Source organism: Ceratosolen solmsi, unplaced genomic scaffold (genome assembly GCF_000503995.2).
Source record: "Ceratosolen solmsi marchali unplaced genomic scaffold, CerSol_1.0 scaffold28, whole genome shotgun sequence".
Taxonomy (NCBI): Eukaryota; Metazoa; Arthropoda; class Insecta; order Hymenoptera; family Agaonidae; genus Ceratosolen; species Ceratosolen solmsi.
Genome location: NW_011948429.1, coordinates 2,411,879 through 2,436,885, shown reverse-complemented (window position 1 = coordinate 2,436,885; position 25,007 = coordinate 2,411,879). Strand labels below are relative to the sequence as shown.

Sequence of the window (25,007 nt, the reverse complement as noted above, 5' to 3'; positions counted from 1 at the left end):
AAGCTTTTCTGTTGTACGATGCTCTTCCTAAGCTTTTATTGAATGTTTCGGTCTGAGTGGAAAATATTCTTAAAGAAGAGTCTCCACTTATGGACAGAATATTATGACCATCATTTCCATAGAACCTGATAACAATATGAAATATACGTCGATTATAAGAGTGTGCCAAAAAATGATGAAAATTAATTGTAAATAAGGAACCGTACAAGCTCGATATCTAAAGAATTAAGTACCTTATCATGGTCGGTGGTTCTGCATGTCCTTCTCTAATTCTTAATAATCTTCCCGCTCCATCCGCTAGATCAAATATCCAAAGCTTTAATGTATTATCCGGCGATGAGGAGACTATTAAGGGTTCGTTTGGAAGATATTTCAATCCCGCCACAGATCCAAAATGAGCATTTAAAATTTGACTATCGATTTTACGGTTTTCAAGATTCCAGAGCACTATGTGCCCTTGCAGAGTACCAGTAGCCATTATTGGATACCCGTCGCTTCTGAACGAAATAGAGGTAACGGTTCCCCAATCTTGTACGACTTCAAAAATTGTTTCGTCCACTTTTAAATTATGTAAGACTATTCTACCATCTATTAAACCTACGGCTACAACATCAATCGCAGGTGCCTGTTCGATGACGCTTATCGAACAATTCCAACCTTGGAATGTATAAATCATCTTGATTGTTTTAATATTCCACAATTGCATCTGTCCTTGTTCACTGCCCAACAGTATTTTATTTATATATGTATTTGGATGCATTAAAGCGGTGATTTTGAAAATCTTATTGCTAAAATTTGATTCTGCAATAAGTTCTTCCAGTTTTATATTCCAGATTTTTAAATTGCTATTTTCGTCAATGGAGATGAGATGTGGTCCAAATGGCAAAAGTAAATGAATTTGGTATTCGTGACCAGTGTAAGTATGCTTCAACTCGTTTCCTCTCCTCCATGCATAAATTTTATTACTGCTGGCTGTATAAACATGAAACGTATCAGCGGCCAGGCAGGTTATATCATCCGGATGAGCTGCGGATACACTTAGCAAAGTGAAATGCGAACAGCCGTAAGTATGAAAACTTCTCCCTGTACAGGTGACTATTAGATTTTCTTTTCTGCGTTGAATGTATCGCGTTACCACTGGAATGTGATTGCTCACATATCCCAAAGCACGATTTCGTTGAAATATTTTACTGTGAGACATCTTTAATAATCTTTGCGTTGATTTTTTTCATCGATCCGTTATAATTTCGCGAAAACAAACAATTTTTTTGCACTCGCACGAACTTTAAAAACAAAGCTATCAATAACAAGTCTCAAAGGATAAATACATTTAAACAACCGATTTAAGGTTAGGAAAAAACCACGTGCATATTTGTATTTCCATTGGACCGCCTAATTATTTCATGTGGCTCATCCCCGCCTATCTGGTGCAATCAAACACTATTTACGTCTGCAACAAGCACAAATGCATATAGATGGGGAAATAACGGTCGGCTAAAGAAATAAAAGGTATAAATGAAGTATCGAGATAATTGAGAAAGTGATTTGAATTCTGGTGTCGAGTGATGAAAAATCTAGTCCATGCACGTACCTCTTTCGCGTTCAATTGATTTCATTCACTAATATTATATTTCTTGTCACATTAAAAACATCCCATAGATTTAAAAAGCGATTTAAAATACTTTGATAAATCAATTTTTAAACTCTTGCGATTATTGAATCAAGTGTGGAGCAAGCATTATCGACATATATACATACTACATATATATATATATATATATATATATATATATATATATATGTTTATGACAAAAAAGACTGCTTATTTACAGCTGAATTACAGCTTCTGATGCTTATGAAAATACGTTTCAATTTAATTTACTTGGGATAAACAGCATTTAAAAAATATAGACATTTTTAAATATCTATGCTGGATTCGCGTAACTTATCACTTTTTACTTTGTATAAATGTTCCTTCAATTCCCAGTGCATGCAACCTCGAATTTCATATATGCTCTACCCACGCAATCGCAATGAGGAGTTCGTCGGTGATGTTGGCTGCATTGGCTTTTCAAAACTTTGATTTTCGAACGCACGTGACTGCCAATAGCCAATGGGAAAAGTCGCCCTGGATGGCCCGAATTTTTAATTCACAGTGGACTTGGGGAAGTATGACATTATAGCACATGGGAATTCTCTAGTATTCTATTAAATAATTGTTGGAAAAATGTCTTTACCGGATAAGATGTTAATGCGAAAAATCAAGAGAAGGGAGAGGAATAAATTGAGAATATTGCAAAATCGAGAAAACGAAAAGGAAGACGGTATAGTATTATTAGAAGTTGGTATTAGAGGTTAAGAAAGTACAAACAATACTTAATTCTCCCATTGATTGTAAATTCTCTTGGTAAGGATTAATTTTTTTCCGAATTACATTGCATTTATTTTTAATAGATATTGCGAATGAAAAATCTGTGCTAGAGAGGGAAGAAAACATTCCAGCAAAGAATAAAAGAGGAATTAAACGTCAGTCCGTGGAGGATGAACCCGTTTCCAAAAGTTAGACACGATTATTATTATTTAATGAATTTCGCAATAATATTATTTAATAATTGTGTTTGTTTATCTTCATGCAGACAAGAGGAATAAAGTTAAAGTGAATGAAATTGAGGAAGAGAATTCTGATGATAGTAAAGAATCGATATCGGAAGCTGAGGTCAAATGTGAAAGTGAAAATGAAAATGAAAATGAAAAGGAAAATGAAAATGAAAATGAAAATGAAAGCGAAGATGAAGATTCTAATTCTGAAGAGGTGGCAAAGGAAGCTTCTAATACAAATTGTATGTATTTTTGGCGTAAAGCCAATATGTTCATCTATAAATGGTTTATGTATAATAATGATAAATTTATTAATAGTGCCAGGATCGTCGATCGGTTTGGAAATTCTGAAAGACAAATCATTTGCCTCTCTCAAAGATAATGTTTGCGAAAAGACCTTAAATGCTATTGCAGAGATGGGATTTAAGGAGATGACTGAAATTCAAGCTATGTCAATACCGTCACTTCTCGAAGGACGAGATCTTGTTGGTGCAGCAAAGACCGGATCTGGAAAAACCCTGGCTTTTCTCATCCCTGCTGTAGAACTCATTTATAAACTCAAATTTATGCCTCGTAATGGTATATATATTTTTTCAATTTATCTTGTCGATAATCAATTTAATATTTACATTACTTTTACATAAAAGAATTAAATTATATTGTTGATTTGTCTCAATGGAACTTTCAAGTTCTTAAAGCGCACATTGTATATTATCTTTAATAAGCTTAAAAATTAATATTATATTTTATTAGGTACTGGATGTATAATCATTTCTCCAACTCGTGAATTGTCGATGCAGACCTTTGGAGTACTCAAAGAATTAATGAAGTATCATCATCATACTTATGGTTTATTAATGGGTGGTGCCAGCAGACAGACCGAGGCTCAAAAATTATCGAAAGGTGTTAATATAATTGTAGCTACACCTGGACGTTTACTCGATCATCTACAAAATACTCCTGATTTTATGTACAAAAATCTTCAGTGTCTAATTATTGATGAAGCCGACAGAATTCTTGACATTGGATTTGAAGAAGAACTTAAACAAATTATTAACATTTTGCCAAGTCCGTAAAGCTAAATAAAGTGAATTTTTATCCGTTTTCGTCAAAGTATTTGATTTATTATTCGTTTAATCGTGTTTTCAGAAAGAAGACAAACTATGCTTTTCAGTGCAACTCAAACAAAAAAAACGCAAGCATTGACAGGAGTAGCATTGAAAAAAGAGCCAATGTACGTTGGCGTTGATGATACCAAAGAGGAAGCTACAGTGGAAGGCTTAGAGCAAGGATATGTTGCTTGCCCTAGCGAGAAAAGATTTCTTTTGCTGTTTACATTTTTAAAGAAAAATCGAGAAAGAAAAGTAATGGTCTTTTTCAGTTCTTGCATGTCCGTTAAGTACCATAATGAGCTTCTGAATTATATTGATTTACCAGTGATGAGCATTCATGTAAGCTTTTTTACTAACTCTACTTTTTCTCAATATAATATCGAATGTTTCCAATATAATTAATTACAGACAACTGTTATAGGGCAAACAAAAACAAACCAAAAGAACGACAACTTTCTTCCAATTTTGTAATGCACAAACGGGCATTCTTCTTTGTACCGATGTAGCTGCCAGAGGTCTTGACATTCCAGATGTTGATTGGATCGTTCAATATGATCCACCCGATGATCCAAAAGTAATGACAATTTCAATTATTCTTATTAAAGAAGAATCACCAATTGCATTATATATGATATATTTATTAAGGCACAAGAAAGCAAGCGATCATTATATCATTTTAATTGGAAACAAGGAAAAATTTTAATTTTTGGTCCTATAGCCATAATGCATTTAAATTTCACGTTAAATTACTTATTTGTGCCTGCCTTCCAATCCAATAGCTCGGATAAAAATGAACATATTTTCATGCATATTTAAGTTTCTTTCAAAACATTCATCAAATTCATTTAAAACATTGAATAATATTTCCATCTATGATAATCAATCCTCATCAATAAGTTAATTTAAACATTTATTTTTTTAATATCTTCAAAATAATTTATTATTAAAAGTTTAAAAACTCGGATTTTATTCTATATATATATATATATATATATATATTTAATATAATGTTGAAATAAATAAATTTATTGCATTCTGTAGGAATACATTCATCGAGTTGGTAGAACAGCTCGTGGCGAAGGTGGTAAAGGTAATGCTTTACTGATTCTTCGTCCGGAAGAACTTGGTTTCCTTCGATATTTGAAACTAGCTCGGGTTCCTGTAAATGAATTTGAGTTCTCATGGAATAAAATAGCAGATATTCAGCTTCAGGTAAAACTTATTCAACATTTAAATCCCATTATTGCTTCTGTATATTTAAATTATTTCGATATCCTTTTTATTGATACGCTATTGTGTTGGAAACTATGTAGGGACTATCTCCTATTTCGTTTATTTTAAGCATTCGAAAGAAAGAGTTTATCCAAAAATATCGTGTTAAGAGCTAAAATGATGATAGTTTGATAACAATTAGCATTCGATCTAAGTAAAGAATTGCAGAATAAGAATTTGAATATAGTATTTAGCAATGATTACGACCTCTGCTTATTTTAGCTTGTCAAAGTCATTGTTCTAAATCTATGATTATGTCATTCATCCCTGTAGCTTGATTAACGACTCCATATAAATTAATTGCCACAACGCGCCGTGACGTAACGATAAAATTGACATTGATGCGTCGTCATGGTTCGCATATAAAAAATCTCAAAATGTCTGTGCAATTATTTTCAGTGACAATATTCTGCAAAAGACTAAAATAACGATAATAGCTTCGATTAATACTTTCATTAATAAATTTTGAGATGTTATTATAATACTTTAAACCATATGATAATGAACATTTAAGTATTTTGCCAAAACTTGACTTGATATTGACTATGATATGAACTAACAAATGCTTATTAATACGAAAATGAAATTGGATTTTTGATATAATTTATGAAAATTGTACATATGTTTGTTGTAATTAATTGTCTTATCACTTAGTTCCGATAAAATATATAATAAATTATAATTTAAACATTTTCAATTGGCATGAAAAGAGCTATTTTAATTATGAAAAATATTTAATATATTTTACAATATTTAATTTTGTAGAGTCATCTACCTTTCATTAGTTATTAATTAATTATTTCATAACGTTACGATGTTTTTTTTTTTTTTTTTTTTTTTTTATATCTATTACGTAAATAAATATCCTACTTGTTTTATTGAAATATATACGACAAAAATTAATTTCTTTACAAAAGCAATAAGTATTTATTTTATTTTGAAAAATTTTTTTTAAAACCAAATGCTATATCGTTTATTTAATCGTAAGTAGAATGTAATTAATTATTTTTACATATAAATGAATAATACATAGTCTACATGTATAAATCATTTATTTCAGTGTATAAGAAAATTATTATTATTTATATTTTACATCGTGTTACATATTACCTCTTCGTTCTCTATTTATCAAATAATTAATATTTATATATTGAAAAAATTCATACTATGAAGGTAGATAAAAAAAAAAAAAGTAGATTATTGATCACATGTTGTTTGAAATACAGATGACTTTAGACAATTTAATATCAATGTTATTTAACTTGTGAATTGTCGAAGTATCGAAACATATAATTGATGTGTAATAATTAAAATATCATAATTCTTGTTTTAAAAATTTCTTTGATTTTATAATAAATATTTAAGTCAATATTTTTATTTAATTCATATATTAACTCTATTATTTGTTATTTCGATCATTTTAATAATTTTCACAATTATTTAAAAATATTATGTAATATTCATTTGTTAACTATTGCAAATAATATATTTATTTATATTATTATAAAGAATATGTAGATGTAAATATATCTGGAATGTGTTGTCAATTTCTCGCATCTCTATGACCTATATAATAAACAAATTAAAATTGTTGATATTGTAGTTGATTTAATGCTCAAGCAGTGCTGATAAATCAAATGAATAATTAACTTTCGGAGTATAAAGAAATATTCTCTTCTCACGTTTAATGCCTAAGAAAAAGTTCTGTAAATAAAATGTTCACTCTTTACGAGATATACTTTAAATTATTGATTCAAGGCATTTCTTCGAGACGACGATTGAAAAATAATTGAAAGATATTTAAATTTAGTTACTGTAGTGATTCAAGAAGTCTTAAAGTCGAGATTTTCAACTTTAAAATAAAAACTCAATGACACGTGTCGAGGAATATCTAGTCGGAGAAGAGCGTGTGAAATAGGCGGAGATCTTTTAAATGACACGAACGTGAAAAATTGAAAAAAACTGTCCATCCTCGATTTGCGCATTGTCCGTAGGACGCGATTAAAATTTGGAAAAAGGCAGGAATAAGTTTAATTGTGGTGTCGTCGAAATTTCGACAAGAGAAATCGAGCGGCGGTGGCGGCGATGGAGGCGATGGCGGCGGTGGCGGCGGTAGCGGCGGCTTCAAGTGCGCGCGTATAGGTAGAACACCAAAAGGGTCCATATTTGGTGAGGAGATGACGCAATGATCTCCGACTATCCTTGACATTGAAAGATTGTAACTGTACATTGACAAATGGTAAGGACGCGCGGCACTCGGATAAATAAATTGTTTACACAAGCCTCCGCGCTCCACTAAATATCCATCGTTTTCCAACGGTCGAATGCTTTTTACAAGCATTAGACGCACTTAAAATTTAAGCTCCTCGATCAATCCTTGCATTTTATCTAAAAACCGGCTAGGCTCAAAAGCCGACGATCCACTTTCTTTACTAATTTAATTGAACGCGCGCGTAAGGAAAGCCAGTGGTTTTTTGTTTATAGGGTCTCGTGCAATGACGGAAACTTCAGCGGTGGTGACTTCAGCCTCGCGGGTCAAATAGAAAAGTAAAAGGAGTAGAATTGCAAGGAGAGAGACCCCCCCCTCCTCCTCCTCCCTCCTCATCCTCATCCTCATCCCCCCCCGCAAATCCCCCTTCCCACCCTAATCGATTGACTTCGATTGCTGCTGTTCCCCCCTCCCCCGTTATCGTACCTGACTAAATGTTACTGCGATTGAAGCGGCACTAACGGCGTGTAGTCGCGAGCCTCTTTGAAAAGATCCTTCCCATTGCGAAAGATCTTCCTTCGATTGCATGAGCGCGAATGAATTTCGCTTGGCGAATACTATACGATGGTCTGCTCATTTTGTTAAATCAATCGATAGAAATCGATCAGCGCTCACTTGCATTGTCGGCGCATGAAAACTCAACGAGGAGCGAAATTCGATTTTAATAAAAGACTGAAATTGAGCATCGAGTCTTTTGTTTTAGCGGTCAATTTAAATAATTGAAGATATATCGTAAAATCTACTTGACATGAGAAGATGCGACGATCTAGTAGAATGTAAAGCACATTGAATTAACAAGGAAAGAGCAATAAAATTTTATTACGCGAACGCGTGAATTTGTAAAATTCATTATTTCTTAGCGTTAAATGTGATTTCATTGTATTAAAAAGCATAAATTAATCAATCAACTAATTTAATTTTTAATTCCTTAATTACAAATAAATAATCTCGCAAACTTTATTTGTCTTGGCATATTTTATTTGTCTTTGTTATCGAGTTGTAAAGCATGTATAGACAATATATCCAAATTTATTGCTATCGATTGTTTGATAAATAATTAAATAATTCAAGTGAAAATCCGATTTCCAAAGTACGGATATAGACAGCCACAATGTGATTTGTTTTCGTTAAATGAATGAGACGAAAAATCCGATGTTTTGGACGCATAAATATGTTGAACGATGTATTTTGTTTCATTTTTTTCTTTGAGCTTCTTTCTCACTTTTTCCATTTAATAATTTTATTGCTTCCAAAGTATGTAAAAAAAAAATCAACTCGTCAAGAATATTTTTTCAATAAACCTATTCATCGTGGAATATTTTAACGTTCCTTTTTCTTCTTTTTTTTCTTTATGTTTTTTTGTTTTTTTGTGTTTTTGTTTTTAACGTTCAAAGTATAATTTGAATTTCTTTTAGTTAATTTAATGGAATATAATGTTGAATAATTGTATATTTAATAAAAGAAAAGACCTTGAGATTGTGATGCAGAATATACTAATATTTAGCGGACAATTGTCTTTGAAATAAATTTACCTCTTTAGATAAGAATTTATTATAAATTCAAATGTTATATGAAGATCATTGCTATTTAACTTTTGCTAAAGCAATTTATTGTTAATATATATATATATATTGTTAGCAATTTTGAATTAACACTTGACATGATTTTGTGCAATAATGGATAATATGATTGCAATACGTTGATGATTGTTAAGTTAATTCTTAAGATCCAGTATGTAAGAGCAATAAAAATAAGTTGAGAAAGCCATAAAAATTCTACCTTTGTAAGTATTTGTTCAAAGCAATTGGAATATTTACCATGAAATTGCAAAATGTAATAATTAACACATCACTTATGAAAACCTCCACAGATTCTTTCAACCGAGATGTTTTTAAAGTCAATTACTTGCAATTGCGAAAAAAGATATGCGTGCCATTTTAAGGAAGTCGTAGGTGAAACATTTTCCCAACAAGTATTAATATTTATTATCTTTTTCATTACGGCTTTTTATTGAAATTTGTTTTTTTTTTTTTTTTTTTATATTATTATTATTATTATTATTATTATTATTATTATTATTACCTTCCACAATGATTGGGATGTAGGTATTTGCATAAAACTGCCTATATATTGACTTCACACATCTTGTATTATTACATTCAATTAAAAGTCCCAATCATAAATGTACAATTTTATTTTATATAGAGTTCTTAAAAAAAAAAAAAAAAAAAAAAAAAAAATAATTCACGTCAAAAAGTATAATTTGAATTACTTCAAAGCAACCGAGTGGATGTAATAATGGTTATTCGCATTTCTGGTAATATTGTTATTAATCGATTAATAATTAACGATTTACAAATTCTTAAGTAATATTAATAAAGATGTAGATTAATGTTCTGTTCGAACCAGTAAAAAAATACTTTATGTCGAATGTCGGTATTTTTAAATAGTCATTTTCGATAATGTATAATAAGTAGTAAATGCCATACGCTGTTTTGCTAATTAGTAAATATTTTTGTAGATTTTTTTGTTATTTATTAATAATAATACTTAATATTCTTTGAACGAAAAATCAGAATTAATCCCTCGAATATCAAACGATACTTAAAGCCTCATTAATATCACATTTAGATATTAAAATTTAACAATATCGTAATTTTATTATTATTATTATTATTATTATTATTATTATTGTATTATGCAGTATTCTATTAGCCATACGTATACTCTCGTATCGTTTGTATAATGCATGTTTATAGCTCAAACTTAAGTTTAAAAGGATACTTATAGTTACCGCGAGTCTTAAATCTTCTATCCTTGCTGACCATTAATTCAGTTTGTAATTTACACACAATTTATTCGAGATTTCCGGCTAATCAGGATTAGATAAAACGCAATCACTCTAAATCATGTTATGATTCTTTGATATGTTTCGAGTTTTGTCAGCAATTTTATCTTTTTATATTATTCGGTAATTGTTTATATTTAGATTACGTTCGCATAATTCTCAGCATTGCTAATTATGCTGTAAATGAACCTGTAGGTAATAATGTGAAAAAAGACTCGTGCTTGACATTAAAAAATGACACGGAATGCTACCCTCATAAATAAATGGGCGAGAAATCACGGTGAACGTTAAATTTATCTTTATCGCCTAACTACACTTGTCCGAGTTGATTTATGGCATAAATGAGGTAAACCATTGATGCTCGGAAACATTAATTGGTAATCACTAATGTCTGTATAGGTCGAAAAAAATATTGGAAAAATAAAGTAAAAAAGTAAAAAAATAAAAAAATAAAAAAAAAAAAAGCGTCGAAAATGACTTTGGTAAAGTGAAAAGGATTTTGTAAGAATGTTCGTATATTGAATATATAAATTATTTGTTTCGTTGCGTTTGCTGTGAAAGAGGAGCGTATGGCTTGGCCGATCTATCGAAAATGCCATCCCTAACACGATATCAGTCTAAATATATTTCAATATTGATATTATCAAATTATTAATGTCCTCCATTTCATTCCCCGTTTAAACACATTTGTTTTTCTCTCTTCTTTTTCTTCCTCTTTTTTTTCTTTACTTCATTACCCTTTTAATTAATTATCATTCACGATAAATCTCTATTTAATCCTTAAACAGTACCTTTCAATGAGAGTCAAATAAATGTAAGTAAAAACTTGATAGCGATTATTTAAAACGTACAAATCGATGTGTATATATATATATTTTTATATACACGCGCATATATATATATATATATATATATATATATATATATATACACGCGCGCGCGTATTCACATGCGAGGGTTGGCATTGCATGAAAAGGGAAAAAAGAAAAGTCGAATCGGCGATCGCGCCACCTCAACCCCGACCAATCGTCTCGCAACGGCGTTTAGAGGATCGGCGGCCAAAGCCCGTAAATGCCGGTCAACGAAAGTGTCGAAGCCGATCGTAATAAACTATAGAGCAAAGTCATATACGTAACCGAGCCTAAGAAATATCCCGCCTACGCGCATGATTCACGCGCGCATTCACATAGGCCTACCAACCACTCCTATTTTCTCGGTGTCGCGCAGCCATATATCAGCGATATATAATATGTGCGATGCCGCTCCACACGGTATCTCACGCGCGCGCGCCAACACAGAGGCACAGCCGACACTTCGAGGCCGATGTGTCAATTCATTAAGATGGCAAATATCGCGCCTCGGAGCGTGTATCATCCGCATACGTGGATGGAAATCCGTTCGTTGTGTGACTTTTAAGCCGAGTGCTGCGCGCGGAATATACTACGAGGCCACGGGTCATCGAAAGCATAATCGCTGTCATTGGTATGGCGTGTTTTGTGGGACGGTGATTCGGGGGGTCGTCGGGGGTTCGAGCTAAGTCGATCGGGACGTTCGCTTCAATATTCGCGCGATGCTAGTTCGTAGAAGTGTTGGTAGTGGGGCGCGTTTAAGGGCGCGGGAATTGCGAATACGACGATGGATCAGAGGTTGGGACGTTATTTCTAGAGCAGGAAGTAGCGCCAGATGTGACATGGACGATAAAGCGGACTTTTAAAGCACAACAATGCGCAAAACAATCAAACACGTAATTTCGGTGGGATTAATTATTGTCCGCGTCTTCAATGAACGGAAGAGAAAGACAATGGGCGACGTACAATGGCGGATCGTACATTGTTTCACTTGGCTTTTAAATCATGATCTTGGTCGAGCGCATTCTAGATTGATATCGTACCTCGCAATGCTCGCTCGGCTCCGGGATGAAAACGCGTCGAGCGACGAGCCGTTTTCTAAAAGAAAAGCTCATTGGGCATTCTGATTACGTAGTGATTCGCCTCGCCTCGCCCCGTCCAACCTCGCCGACCCAATCATTCTAACGATTTTCGCGCGATTTTATTACCCGACGATCGGGGATTATAAGTAGTAGCCTAGGCGCTCGTATATCCTTGATGGAATGGAACTCGAGCCGACACTTTTTCTCAATCGTCCGTGTCGCGTACAATGCCATACGCGCGATGGCCAACACCTATTGCCTCCGTGATTTTTAACGTGTTTTGTATAGCGATCGGTGACTTTAAAGCGGCCGTGCATCAATAAGCCCTGGATCATGTTCTCGGAGTACACGTATATTCGATAATTAATTAAGCAACTCGGCTTTTATTGCCTATTATTTGCACAGAGACCTTTTGCGGAGACGGCGAAGAAAAAGGAAGAATGTCGCGCGAATCTTGGCGCTTGTCCCCCCCCCCTCAACCCCCACCTCCAACCCCCCAAATGTCGTTTTAAAGCGAGAACGTTCTCTTGAAAAGTCCCTATAACGTCGGTTTTTCATTCATGCTTGTCGTTGCCATTTGTCTTTATTAAAGAGTGAGGCAAATTTGAAATGAAAAGTGCAACGAGAGCCAGTAATGCGTCAAATAGGGTATTTACTAATTTCAGGCAGATATGTAATAATCGGTTACACGACGTTACCGTGTGACGCACAGAAAATATATCATAATTTATATGTTAATATTTACACAAGTGGTACGGCCGTTAATGTAACGAGATTCGTTCGTTCAAAGTCGGTAAGGTTAATTCAATACGCCTTTCAGCGCCTATGTGGTAAAAACACAATTTCAAAGGACAAGACGTATTTTTAATTTATTTTCTTTTCTTATTTTTCTTTTTCTTTTTTTCTTCACCCTATTGACCAAATAGATCTCATAAACCCGTCGGCTTTTCATTTTATGATTAATCAAATAGAATCTCAAATTGAGCGTTCAGGCGATATTTAGCTCAAACTTTTCTTAAAATGTTGCTTAACATTGTTTAAACGTGCCAACGTTTTAATACGAATAATTTATTGATATTTAACGAAATGAAAGCTAAATCATGTGATTCGGAAAAACTGACAGATCATCTCGATGTATGATAGACGATTGGATAAAGTGCGAATGTAATTTTTGCTTTTCGCTTTCTTTCGCTTAAATGCTTGCAAACTCTTTGTGTATAAAGTTTTTTTTTTTTTTTTTTTTTTTTTTTTTTTTTTTTAATAACGCGTCGTTATTAATACTTAATAGTCGTAAGTAATATTTTCAAGAGATAATAAGATTATCTATCTATGATAAATAACGAACGACGCTTAATTCAAAGAAATCTTTTTCATTTTTTCATTGTAGCACAGGATTACACACCTTTTATATTTTTACTTATTTTATTTTATTTTCTTATTACTTACATATTTTTATTTATTTATTTATTTTTTATTTTATCTTTTATTGTTTAAGTGTTTTTCTAATAGACAGTCTTTTTTTTAATTTAACTGCTCCGTTCGATTTCATATTGTATAAATGTAAAAAAAAAAAAAAAAAAAAAAAAAAAAAAAAAAAAACAACGTAATATCTCGGAAATATATCAAATTTTCATTCTTCCAGTAATATTAATGAAAGGCTTGATGAAAGAGTTGAAAATTTTCCGAGTGTATGGAATTCGATATGCAACGTGCGCAGTCAGTCAATCATTAATTTAAATTTATCTCCATTGGATTTTCTTAACTTAGAATATTCTTAAAGGAATCGATTTTCGACATTTGCTTATGTTTTGCTTACATTATAAATTATCGAACAGGTTTTGTCAATTAATTTTACGAAAGAAAAACATTTCAAACATTGGCTATTTTACTTTCGTTATACATATACGTGATTCAACATCTAATGTTGGTGATGTGTAGTATTTTTTAAGGCGATACAGGATGCAGAATTGAGCCACGAATCAGTTGTTATCTAATCTTAATTTTTTCTTTCTTTCTTTTCTTTCTTTTTGAAAATGCTCTTTATTGAAATGAATGTTTTTTTTTATTATTATTATTATTATTATTATTTTTAACAAAACGAGCTAGAAACGGAAAATGTTCTTCATTTAAATTTATCCCTTAATTTGAAAACCAATATTTGATATTTGCAACTACTATGATATTCCAGTATTTTCACTACACTTTAGTTTATATTGCTGTAATTGTAAATTATATGAATTTACAATGCGTAAGGTTTAAAGTTTTTTTTTTTTTTTTCTTTACATAAAGGTAGAGAAAATTGAGACTCTAGGTCAGTCATTGTTTGCTTTATCGAAATGAAATTAAAAAGCATATTATTTTTATGGCAGTATTTATTTATTTTAACGAGAAGTAATAAAGTAAAAGTATGCTTTAATTGCTACAAAATTCTACTCGTTATAACTTAAAATTCATTGATTTGTTGGTTTAAACAAGCTTTATTATAATATAGTTTATAAAAAATATTCCAATTACTTGAGAACATTTGTAGAAAAGTAGTTTTAATTAATTTAAAGATTATTTATAGATTAATGTAACAATTTCGCGTGGAAATTACAAATTCGAATGAACAAATACTCTTGCCGAGAATAACAATATAGGTTAGAATTAAATGGCATTTGAATTTTTTACTTTAAATGAAAATGACGAACTTAATAAATTTCTGGATTTTGCGAGTTCATCGATGCAATAATATTTTAACGGTTAACTAATGAGAAAAAAACTATCATTCTATTACGATTATAATTTCAATAACTCCTAAAATGTATAAAAAAAATCATTTCTTATTAAATTAACAAAAATATGTATTTTAATATAAAATTCATTAAAAAAAAAAAAAGAAAAAATGAAAAAAGAAAAAAAATACAAAAATTTAATTGACTCTGATCGATTAACATCATACTACCCAAAAACAATCTTCTTTATTAACATTTTATTTGAAGATTATTTATCCCCTCCCCCTGCCCACCCACTCGACCCTACTCCCGAGTCTAAAACTCTATGATATTCATTTACGTTTAAAGAAATAGGAAACGCATTTTTTCTAAGGTTTATTAGCAATATATTATTAATTAAGTAATACATAAAAAAAAAAATCTATAAATATATAAAATAGCGTATTCAAAATAAAATCAAATAAGTTTCTGCTTAGTGGTGACATACGTTAGAGCGATATATTAATTAGATATTAATAATCAAATAACAAATTTTCACGCATAAACATTTTCATTATGATACAGGAAAACAACTAAATTTCAATATATACTTATTGCTTGTTGTAAACTTATATAAAAATGAAATCACTTTATAAACAAATTGTAGTATGAGATTTATAAAGTGAAGAATTTGTGAAACATTCGCGTATTCATAATTCATTTGCTTTCTCCCTGCTTAACAAATGAACGTGACTTGTATTTTTAACGATTAAAAATTTTAAATTACAATATTGTGTGAAATTATTTTCATCAGCGTATATTATACATGAAATATAAATTCATTCGCAAATGCCTATCAATAATGCAATTAAATTAAATTATTTTATATTATTAATAAACTGTCGCAGTACGATTTTAATCACTTACTTCAAGTTGTCAATATATTGTCTCATTATCATATTGGCTTTTGTAATGTTTTTTTATTAGTGAATATTCATTCGCGCCACTTCTCTGCGCCAATCTATTAAAATTTTTAATTACGAAAATGTAATCGTAGGAAGACAACATGACAAATGCCTAGCACGTATAATTTGAAATTTTATTGACTGTTTAGCTGGAGAAGCTGATATCGAAGAATTACTTTCTAAATTTATCGGCTAAGGAGGCGTTCAAGGCGTACGTGAGAGCCTACGACTCGCACCATCTCAAGCAGATCTTCAACATCGAGACCCTGGATTTGGCCCACGTGGCAAAGTCCTTCGGGTTTGTCGTGCCACCGGCAGTCGACCTCAGTATCCTTTTGAATGAAAATGAAAAAAAACAAAAAAACAAAAAAAAAAGCCTATACCATGCCTATAAAATTTTTATCACTCGCGCGACAATGTTTATATAACTCTTGCATACTGGGTGGAGTGTACGCAGGGATTACCGACGGTACTCGACCGACATTTCTTAGGAAAAGCCGTTCGCATTCGAGTAAAACGATGGGAGAGAAAAGAAAAAAAAGGTCTTGAAATATCGTATACGCCTCGATTACGTGTTTAACGACGTCGTATACTCGATCATACACTTATGGGACAATGCCTGTTTACGACCATATTCGTTACCTCGGCTTCATACTCGTTCATTTTTCATATCTTCTCGCTGATAATATTAACAATTAATTCTAGATTCAAAACAAAATTCTTATCACATAATTTCTTGAGAGTACTTAATAATGCTGCTTATCGGGAAGTGTACTTTAAGGTGAATGCAAACTGACTCGCTTTTACAGGCACCAACATTTCTAAGTCTAACGTAAATTTTTCATACACTTATTTTGGTTTAATAATAATGATGGTAATGTATTCCATGTATAATCGAACATTAATCGAGCATTTTATGTAATTGTGAAAACGGTGATAAAAGTGAGAGAAATTAGGCAAGATTTTAAATCTACTAGCATTCTGTCCTACGACATATTCTTTGTAATTAAATTTTCCAAATTAGCTTTGATATTGGAATTATTTGTGCACTTATTAAGTACTTATATACATATGTCAAGTGATTGCTATTCTATAGTGAGACTTGGAAAGGTATTTTGTGCCTAAATTGAGCATCGCAAGCATTTGAATTACGGTTGAGCGATAGTTCGACTAAGTGGAAAGATTATAAATTTAAATAAATTTTCTAATCGGGATTATTAACAAATACCGTTAAAATTATCGTTTATTAAAATATCGTCCATTCATATATCTTAATATATTTTATTTGATTGATTGATTGATTGATAAGTAATTTGACGAGCACGTAGATGATTATATGAAACGCGACTCGTGAAATAATAAAATTACAAATTTTTATCATTTCTTCAATATCCAAAGTACTCTCACGCTCTTTAATTTGTTACGCCAGTTTCTATTCTAAATTATCCTATTTATTATATAAAATGGGCTGATTTTTTTATTGTTTTTTGCTTTCTTATCGACGATATTAGCGACATGTATGTATGTATGTATGTATGTATGTATGTATGTAGAAAGATTTTTCTCATGGATAAATCGACTGCATCTTTTTGTTGATTTTATTGATCGAGTTCATTCGACTCTGCTAATTGTATTAGTCGTAATTGAACGAATGCCATTGGTTAACCAATAATAATGATCAAGTCTAGCATCGCATCTATCGTAAGTTTGGACGAGTACAGTGTACTTCTCTCGATAATTCACGTACCTTTGATAGGAAATTTTAAATTGCTTTATAGTTCAGATGACTGGTCGTGTCACTTATAGCAAAAAAACAATATTGTTAACGCGACAATGTACATCATCGGCGTACATGTAAGTCGTTAAATTTGTGTTGGTAATGCCTATCCACGCCTCCCTATCGATAACGGATAGCAGATTTATTGAATAAGATCGTAGATCATCGATCACTTTAATGCAGACGCTGCAAGCTCGCTTGATAATGTAATTCACGCCTACGGTGCTCATTTGACTTATTCATTCGCTCTTTTATATTCAATCTTCAAATGCCCTATATTTATTTAATATTTATCGTTCTTTGACGCTGCTTTTTATGTAGAGAAAGAAACAACGCACCTACTCCTTGACATTCTTATATAAATGTGGACGTTTTGTAAAACTTGGAAAGAAATAACCAGAAATGAAAAATCTCACCTCTAATTTGCAATTTCGTTTACTCGATACTTCAACACTTCGATACTTATCGAGTATCGTTAAATGTCTTTGAAATAGTCTTCTTTAATGTTATTCGTACCACGTATGGCGATTAGCTACAAGTTGAACTTCAATTTATAAAATAAATATATATTTATTTAGGTCTGATTCACTAAGCAGCAACCTACATATTGTCATATAAATGTCATATAAATCTGTTGCTCCGACACTTTCTAGTCGGATTTTATTGGAATTTCTTCAACGGCATACCAAAATTACATTCCATCTATGCAATTTAAACAAATTTGCTTATAAGCTACCATTAATTACGATCAACGATGTATTATCGCAATGAATATTCGTCCTTGCTGCTCGCGTATTATAGCGGCCGAGGTATCATTGAAATTGATCGACTTGGGACAAATCGTGTGGGAATCGGCGTTTAAAAGCATAATAATCATATATAATAAACGTGGTCAATCATCATAATGTGCGAGAATTCGAAAAATGTTAACTTAACGATAATGTCCTTTCAAATTAAGTATGAGTTTTTGGACGAGTCGATACTGTTCCGCTTATTCTCAACTTTTTAATTCGAGCAATGATCTTTCTTTTTTGTTTTTCTTTTTTTTTTTTTGTTTTGTTTTTGTTTTTTTTTTCTTCTTTCTTCTAATGAACAAAGTATCCATACATATAACTATTATATCAAATCGATATGAAGTACTAATTGGCTTTTGTTCGCACTTCTTACAATTAATGAAACTTAATTTAACCACACGTAATATCAGGCACGATTTTACGATTCTCTCTGCTTGCGCTTTTTAATCGATAATGCTCAAATTTTAATAGAAAAGTCATTTCTCATTAGCAATAAAATTACCATAAATCATTTCATCTTTAAGGATTTTCATTTTAATATGCGCGATCGAGTAAGTCGAACTAAAACTCAGCACGGGAAAACGTTGCATACTAATACCGATGGGTAGTGGGATATTGGTCTGTGGGTGGTGGTGGCGGGGGGGGGGGGCTAGCACGCATATAATCGACACAAACGGAAGATCGATAAATTACGTCGGATCGATCGATTTACATTGTACGAATTCGCACCGATACGCGCGGGTATAGGGCAAGTTTTTGCGCGAGATCCACCAAGCTCTCCGAGCATCAGTTTGCCAAATGGATTTTCCTTAACGAGACCGACGTCACCCTAGAAGTGGGATACAACAAGAATTCTCGTCCACGCAAACGACTAGGTGGAGGCGGCTACGGACAGTTCAACATGCTGAACATGGAGCAGCCGGGCGCCAGGAGACGAGCCGAGCGAACCAAGACCTTCCGGCAGGTGGGCAACCGTTACGGCAACAACAACAGACAGTTCAGCCGATAGTGCCTGGACACCATCCGTGGCCGTCATCGCCACGACTCGTCGTCCCCTTATCAATATCAGCAAATATACAATAACGACGTCTGTACAGTCGATGATGTGTTTCATTCATTTATTCTTCATATACCCTGCATCCTTATCCTTCGTCATTCCACGTTCGGAATTAATTGTTAATTAAAATTATTAAAGACACGAAAGTTAAGTTCCAAACACAACGCATCGAGCATCGCAACATTTATGTAATAATTGTTGCGAAAATTGATTCGCCTCCCACGTAAAACAAGTGCCATCGTCAATTCCCCACTACGACGCTTTTCACGCAATTTTAGGCGATTTAGTCCAGAGCTTTTAGGCCAAGATTTTTTTTTTTTTTTTTCACGATCGCCGTATAATTTTCATGAGAGAATGGAGCTGCTTCTTTATATAGAAAATAAGTTAGCAAACGAAACTAAATAATCCAGCAATTCTCGTAGTTTATAAATTATTCATTCGTCACAGCTGCGTACGATCCTTTTACCATCCATCTACAGTGAAAATTATGTGAAATTAAATTAACACCGCGACTATCGGGAGCCTAAATTTATACAATGTTTTTCATGTAATTCCGAGAACTCTCATCTCGCGGCCACAGATGATCCGCGAGAGCAACATTCGTTTAATTATACGTTTATTGCAACTGTCTTTTTCAGATTAGTATAACAATAAATTTTGAACAAGGCGAAACGATGAAAATACGAGAATTTTTTTTTTTTTTTTTTTTTTCTTTTTTTTTTTAATAAAAAGAGCTCGTTCGTTCTTTTATCTTTCGCCTCTCTTCCACCTCACCCTCCTGCCACACACTCATCCGCGCTTCCTCTCTCCATTCTTTTGTTCGCCTCGTGCACGTCTCTTTACGCGTAGGATCAAGCGAAGGTGCCGTCGTGTCGTGTCCATTAATAAGACAACTTGGACTAGCTCGGCGACGCTTCAGCCTATTTACCTTCTCTCCTCTCTTCCAATTCACAAAGCTGAAAAGAGCCGCAGAGACAAAACCCGAGGTAGACGGGTTCTCTAATACACCCACGTCCTTTTCACGACGGCTAGAAAATGGTAATTAGCCACGCTACGAGCGGACATGGCCCAAGGCTGTGCGCGCGCGCGCGCGCGCTGTCGTCAGGGGACGGCGTAAGAGCTCCCCCGCGAATCAGCCCTCGGTCGCTCGCCCGGGTGGCGCTCGCCGTCGTGACGGGGATCGGGAGAGAGGCGACGCGCGTGTCCTTGGGCGACCTCGAAATCGAAAGTCCCCGCGGCGCCCACGCGACGCTCGAGGAGAGGAGGCGAGCTCCCACGTGGCGGCGCGAGGAGGTCCATTTATGGGAAAGCCGTGCGTCAGCTACGGGGATACCCGTAGGGAACGGATACGCGCGAGGACCGCAGGGATTCGAGATCGCCCGATAACGACGATAACGGCGCCGCTCTTAGTCCCGACCATCTCGGATGACCGATCGACGCGAGACCCGTCGGCTCTATCACGTGGTGGGGAGGCGAGGCGATAAAGCCAGGTGGGGCCGCGGCAGCGTTCCACCAATCTCCGACAGCACGTGAAGTGGAAAGAGTCGCGTAGCCGTGGGCTGGGTGGATCGACGCGCGTAGGCGATCCTGGCCGCGATGCCGATCCGACGCGCAATCCCGTCCACGCGCTCGGGAGCACTTGCTGACGAGCTCGATCGATCGAACGATCGAACGATTGTCATTCCGGCCACCCCACGATCCACAATCCATGAGAATTGATTATATTGTTAAAGGGAGAGAGAGAGAGAGAGAGAGAGAGAGAGAGAGAGAGGCGCGGGTGGCCTTTTTTTCGGAGTGGGCATTTATCATTGTTGCACACAAATAAACTTCTCGCGGCAAGTGCGGATCCTTTGTAGGACGACGACAGCGCATTTTCAGCCCGAGCCTCTCCGTTTTAAAAATACGGGGATGCGAGTGCGATGGATCGATGCCCGTCGACATGGCCAAACTAGACCTGATTTTGTTCCTGATTAGCGTTATTTTACCCGGTGGGTCGGGGGTGGGGCAATGGAATAATAAGCGGATTTGGCCTTCGGTCACGGTTTACGAGCCCAGTTAACAAAATAAGGACGTTACTCGAGGGAGGTGGATTAATTATAATTTTGAATTTAGATTTCTGTGGAGATGGACGCACGGGCCAGTGGTGCTCTTAGCGATTGGAATTATTTCAACGTAAATGAGATCAAAGAGCCGAAGGTTTTTTATTCCTCGTCGTTCCATAGTCGGTCGCACCTCGCGGTTTGCGCTTCGCGTGCTTAATCGAACGAAGTTACGTGGGCGTGTAAAAGGAACGGTCTCCGAGCATGCGTTTGCATGGAATAATAATAATAATAATAATAATAATAATAAACCGAGGGCTTTTTAGCACGAAGGAATAGTTTGTCCGTCATTAAAGAGTCGCGACAGATCGTCAGGGGCTTGGATATTTACCGGCTGTTTCCTCAACGCGCCCTATTGCGTTTCCGCGCTAAAAAATCATGGCTAATCTCGTGGCTTTAAGAAGAAAACGAAATGATAACAATTTGATTGCTTGATCGTCAATTATGTTTTGAGTGGCATTCATTATTGGTCACGTTGCTCAAAGGCTGCATGTCAATTAGAAAAATTACCAATGCTTGTGCTGCGAAAGCGTTTTTCCCACAGAATTATTGCGCAACGATAATTCATGTAAATTTGCTAAAGTTTAGTATTTAATTTAACAATGCACGCATGAAAGTGGCGGTACGTATCTTACAATTTAATTTATTAAATATAACTTTAAAGCAATAAGAATAAATCAATGGTCTATTAAATGTAATTATGTAACAGAAGTCGACGCAATGTCTACTTAATATCACGTCAAATTACTGTTCAAGATTAATGTAAACAGGTTCATTAATTCCAAAGTGCTCGTCGACCGAACGGTTGAATAGGCTGAATAGGCAGAATAGGCAGAATAGGCAGAATAGGCAGAATAAGTAGAATAAGTAGAATATGAATAAAAATACACGGCTTAATGTATCTTTATTGAAATTCAGAATTAGCACATCTATCTCGCTACTTTTCTCGTATTTATATAATTCTTTTTCTCCTTTCTTTCTTTCACAAAGCACTATTCTAGCCTGAGAAGCAATAATATTGCATATTCAAATGTCATAATTCCATAATTCACATTCTATTCGTTTCCATGGAGTTTCAACGCAGGCCACATTGCACAACTTCCATTAGCATTCGTTAGTTTAAAATCGGTGCATATTGAGACAAAAAAAAAACGGCCATTCACTCCCATTAATTTCTCCGTTTCGATGGTGTTATTAAAGTAGGGAGGAGCATGTTAGAGAAATTTCGCTTAAAATCGCGGATATTTGATTATAAGGCCTATTTAATGCGAGCGTCTTATGTAAAATTCAACGACTATCATTCGATAGTTAAGAGCCGTTTGGTATATGAATATGATTTGGAACACGAGAAGTCGTATTTACCAAGAGTATTTGTTGAGCTAATTATAACATGCGTGATTAGCATTTTTAATACGGCCCTTATCGAAATACTTGAACTAATTGCGGCCTCATACGACTGACCTATAGAACATATTTATTCAGTGAATTCTTACGGAATATATTACTTCGCATTAGTATAATATGTGGATTTTCTTCTTCTTCTTCTTCTTCTTATTTGTTTTCGCGATAATGTTGAGGCACATTAATCCTTAACATGGAAAACTCAATTTCTATCTCTTCGCACGACAATGTTGCGCGCCCCTTTCTCATAATCTCGACGCAAGGAAAAGCAATCCTCGACTAATGCCAGCACCACCGTTTACCGATTAAGTTTATTACCGAGTAGAAAGCGAGCGTCTAAAAGCTGCTGACGCAGAGTTTTTAACCCCATATAATCATCGTCGATTCTTCCCTCTATGACCCTCCCACTATCTCGGACGGGGCATACATTAACGATCGGAATCGTTACAATGCATTGACTCGTCCCCGAGACATTGGATTAAGCAAACGACCGTTGCCGAGAGCCCTAGTGCACATACATCATTTATGCCAAGTATAAATTCCTCGAAGGCTGCTGGACTGTGGACCAACGAGCCTCCCCGTATGTCTAAAAGATCTGTAGCCACACTGGCGGAGGATAGCGTGAGCGACGAAGGCACAAATCGCGCGGAATACCGGGGAGGGGAGATAGCGAGTGGCAAATCGATACCATTGGGGCTCCCGATCGGTGAGCGCGCTTCTCGTGGCATATGAATACCTACACGCCAACATGCCAATATGACAACATGCCAACATGCCAACATGCCAACATGCCAACATACCTGCGCCGATTATATTGTATGTGCTCGAAAGTGCGTGTGCTGTGTGCACGCGTGTCGCAAGGCCAGGTTAGAATGCGCCAAGGAGCTGACCGGATTAACCGGATATTACCGTAACTCCTTTACTCGTACCCAAACGTTTCCTCGGCTCTTCGTCCTCCTCTTCCTCCTCCACCACCGTCATCCCCCCTACCCCCTCCCTACCGCCCTCCCTACCACCCTCCTCAGCTCGTGTTTCTCTTCACCATTCGCCGATCCTCTTCAACTCCCTTCTCACCTCCTCCTCCTCAAACTCCTCAAACTCCACTCGACTCTTCCACCCACCCACCAACACGCATGCACGCACGCACATACATACACATTGCCCCGGGGCCAACCCACTCCTTAGTCGGCAAACTGTCGTTGATTCTTGATTGAAGCGATTGTTTGTGCGATGGCCTCTTCCTCGCTTTCGTACCCCGTATAAAGTAGATTTTTATTCACACGAGTCATAATGGCGAACCGATATTTCGATAAATCAGGGCGTTAAGAAGACTTCGCAATAGCCGCTTGGCACGAGTTTCCGTTACTTTCTTAAAGGCGAATATTTTTTGCACGTTATTTGAATGGTCTTTAAGAGGGTTTTTTTTTTTTTTTTTTTTTTTTTTTTTTTTGTTTCATAAACGTTAAAAGCCAAATTGAGCTGGACATTATACTTAATTAATAATAATAAATAAATAAATAATAATAAATAAATAATTAAATATCGAAGGATATATCGTGAAACTTAAGAAAGGTTTGATGTAAATGGCCCGATAACGTCACTCGTATGATTTAACTTTACTACGCATATCTACATTATTACTCTCACAGTTTATTATTCCCTAAAAATTAATTTCGTACGATTAAGAAAGAAGTTAAACAAATATATACATATGTATATGTACTGAATGTCAAGGAGTTTTTTAATTATAAAATGCCTACGATCGTTAAATATCAATAAATATGCTTTGGCTGTTAAAGAAGTAAGTTTTAATTAATATATTAAATCTTAAATTTAAGCAATTTAAGTTGAGAGTGGCGTTAGCCGACTTACAAGATTTATATTTATAACTTTAAAGCAAGATTGTATCCGAAGCTGAGAATAAAGTAAGCCATTATCAAATGATATTTAATGAGACGCCATGCGTAAACTGAAAAATCGTTATCGATTTTGGCGATAAAAGCGTGTGCCGAACGAGGAATTTGCGATTCGGAAGCTTCGCAAACTTTTCTTCGACACGAAATAATCGGTGAATCTTGAGGAGCTCTTGGCGGCATTGAAGCGAGAAAGAGAAGCGCAGCGATAAAACCTTGCTTTCTTTCTCTCGCAGGAGTGTTAATTTATCGCGGATTATCGGCCGTGTTCCAACGCTC

At 34.7% G+C, this 25,007-nt stretch overlaps 2 protein-coding genes across 2 annotated transcripts in view; one reads left to right on the top strand and one right to left on the bottom strand.

Annotated features, from left to right (window-relative positions):
* Positions 1-1,577, bottom strand: part of LOC105363759 (WD repeat-containing protein 36) — a 4,039-nt gene extending 2,462 nt beyond the window's left edge. The window contains exons 1-2 of the mRNA XM_011501528.1: positions 234-1,577; positions 1-125 (exon numbers count right to left, since the gene is read on the bottom strand). The exon at positions 1-125 is cut by the window's left edge and continues 435 nt beyond it. Of these exons, the coding sequence (XP_011499830.1) occupies positions 1-125; positions 234-1,201 (1,093 nt within the window). The 5' untranslated portion in view covers positions 1,202-1,577. The remainder of the gene's footprint in view (positions 126-233) is intronic.
* A 548-nt stretch (positions 1,578-2,125) lies between these two features.
* Positions 2,126-19,276, top strand: pit (probable ATP-dependent RNA helicase pitchoune). Its single transcript, XM_011501527.1, has 10 exons — positions 2,126-2,324; positions 2,455-2,559; positions 2,637-2,840; positions 2,917-3,177; positions 3,352-3,666; positions 3,748-4,049; positions 4,132-4,284; positions 4,752-4,922; positions 15,837-16,014; positions 19,092-19,276. The coding sequence occupies exons 1-10, from the start codon at positions 2,228-2,230 to the stop codon at positions 19,265-19,267; spliced, it is 1,962 nt and encodes a 653-aa protein (XP_011499829.1). The 5' UTR covers positions 2,126-2,227; the 3' UTR covers positions 19,268-19,276.
* Positions 19,277-25,007: the final 5,731 nt, after the last annotated feature.

Coding starts and splice junctions, on each gene's coding strand:
- pit (XM_011501527.1), top strand. CDS start 2,228: ATGTCTTTACCGGATAAGATGTTAATGCGAAAAATCAAGAGAAGGGAG. Junction 3,178..3,351: donor CAAATTTATGCCTCGTAATG/GTATATATATTT, acceptor ATATTTTATTAG/GTACTGGATGTATAATCATT. Junction 4,285..4,751: donor ATCCACCCGATGATCCAAAA/GTAATGACAATT, acceptor TGCATTCTGTAG/GAATACATTCATCGAGTTGG.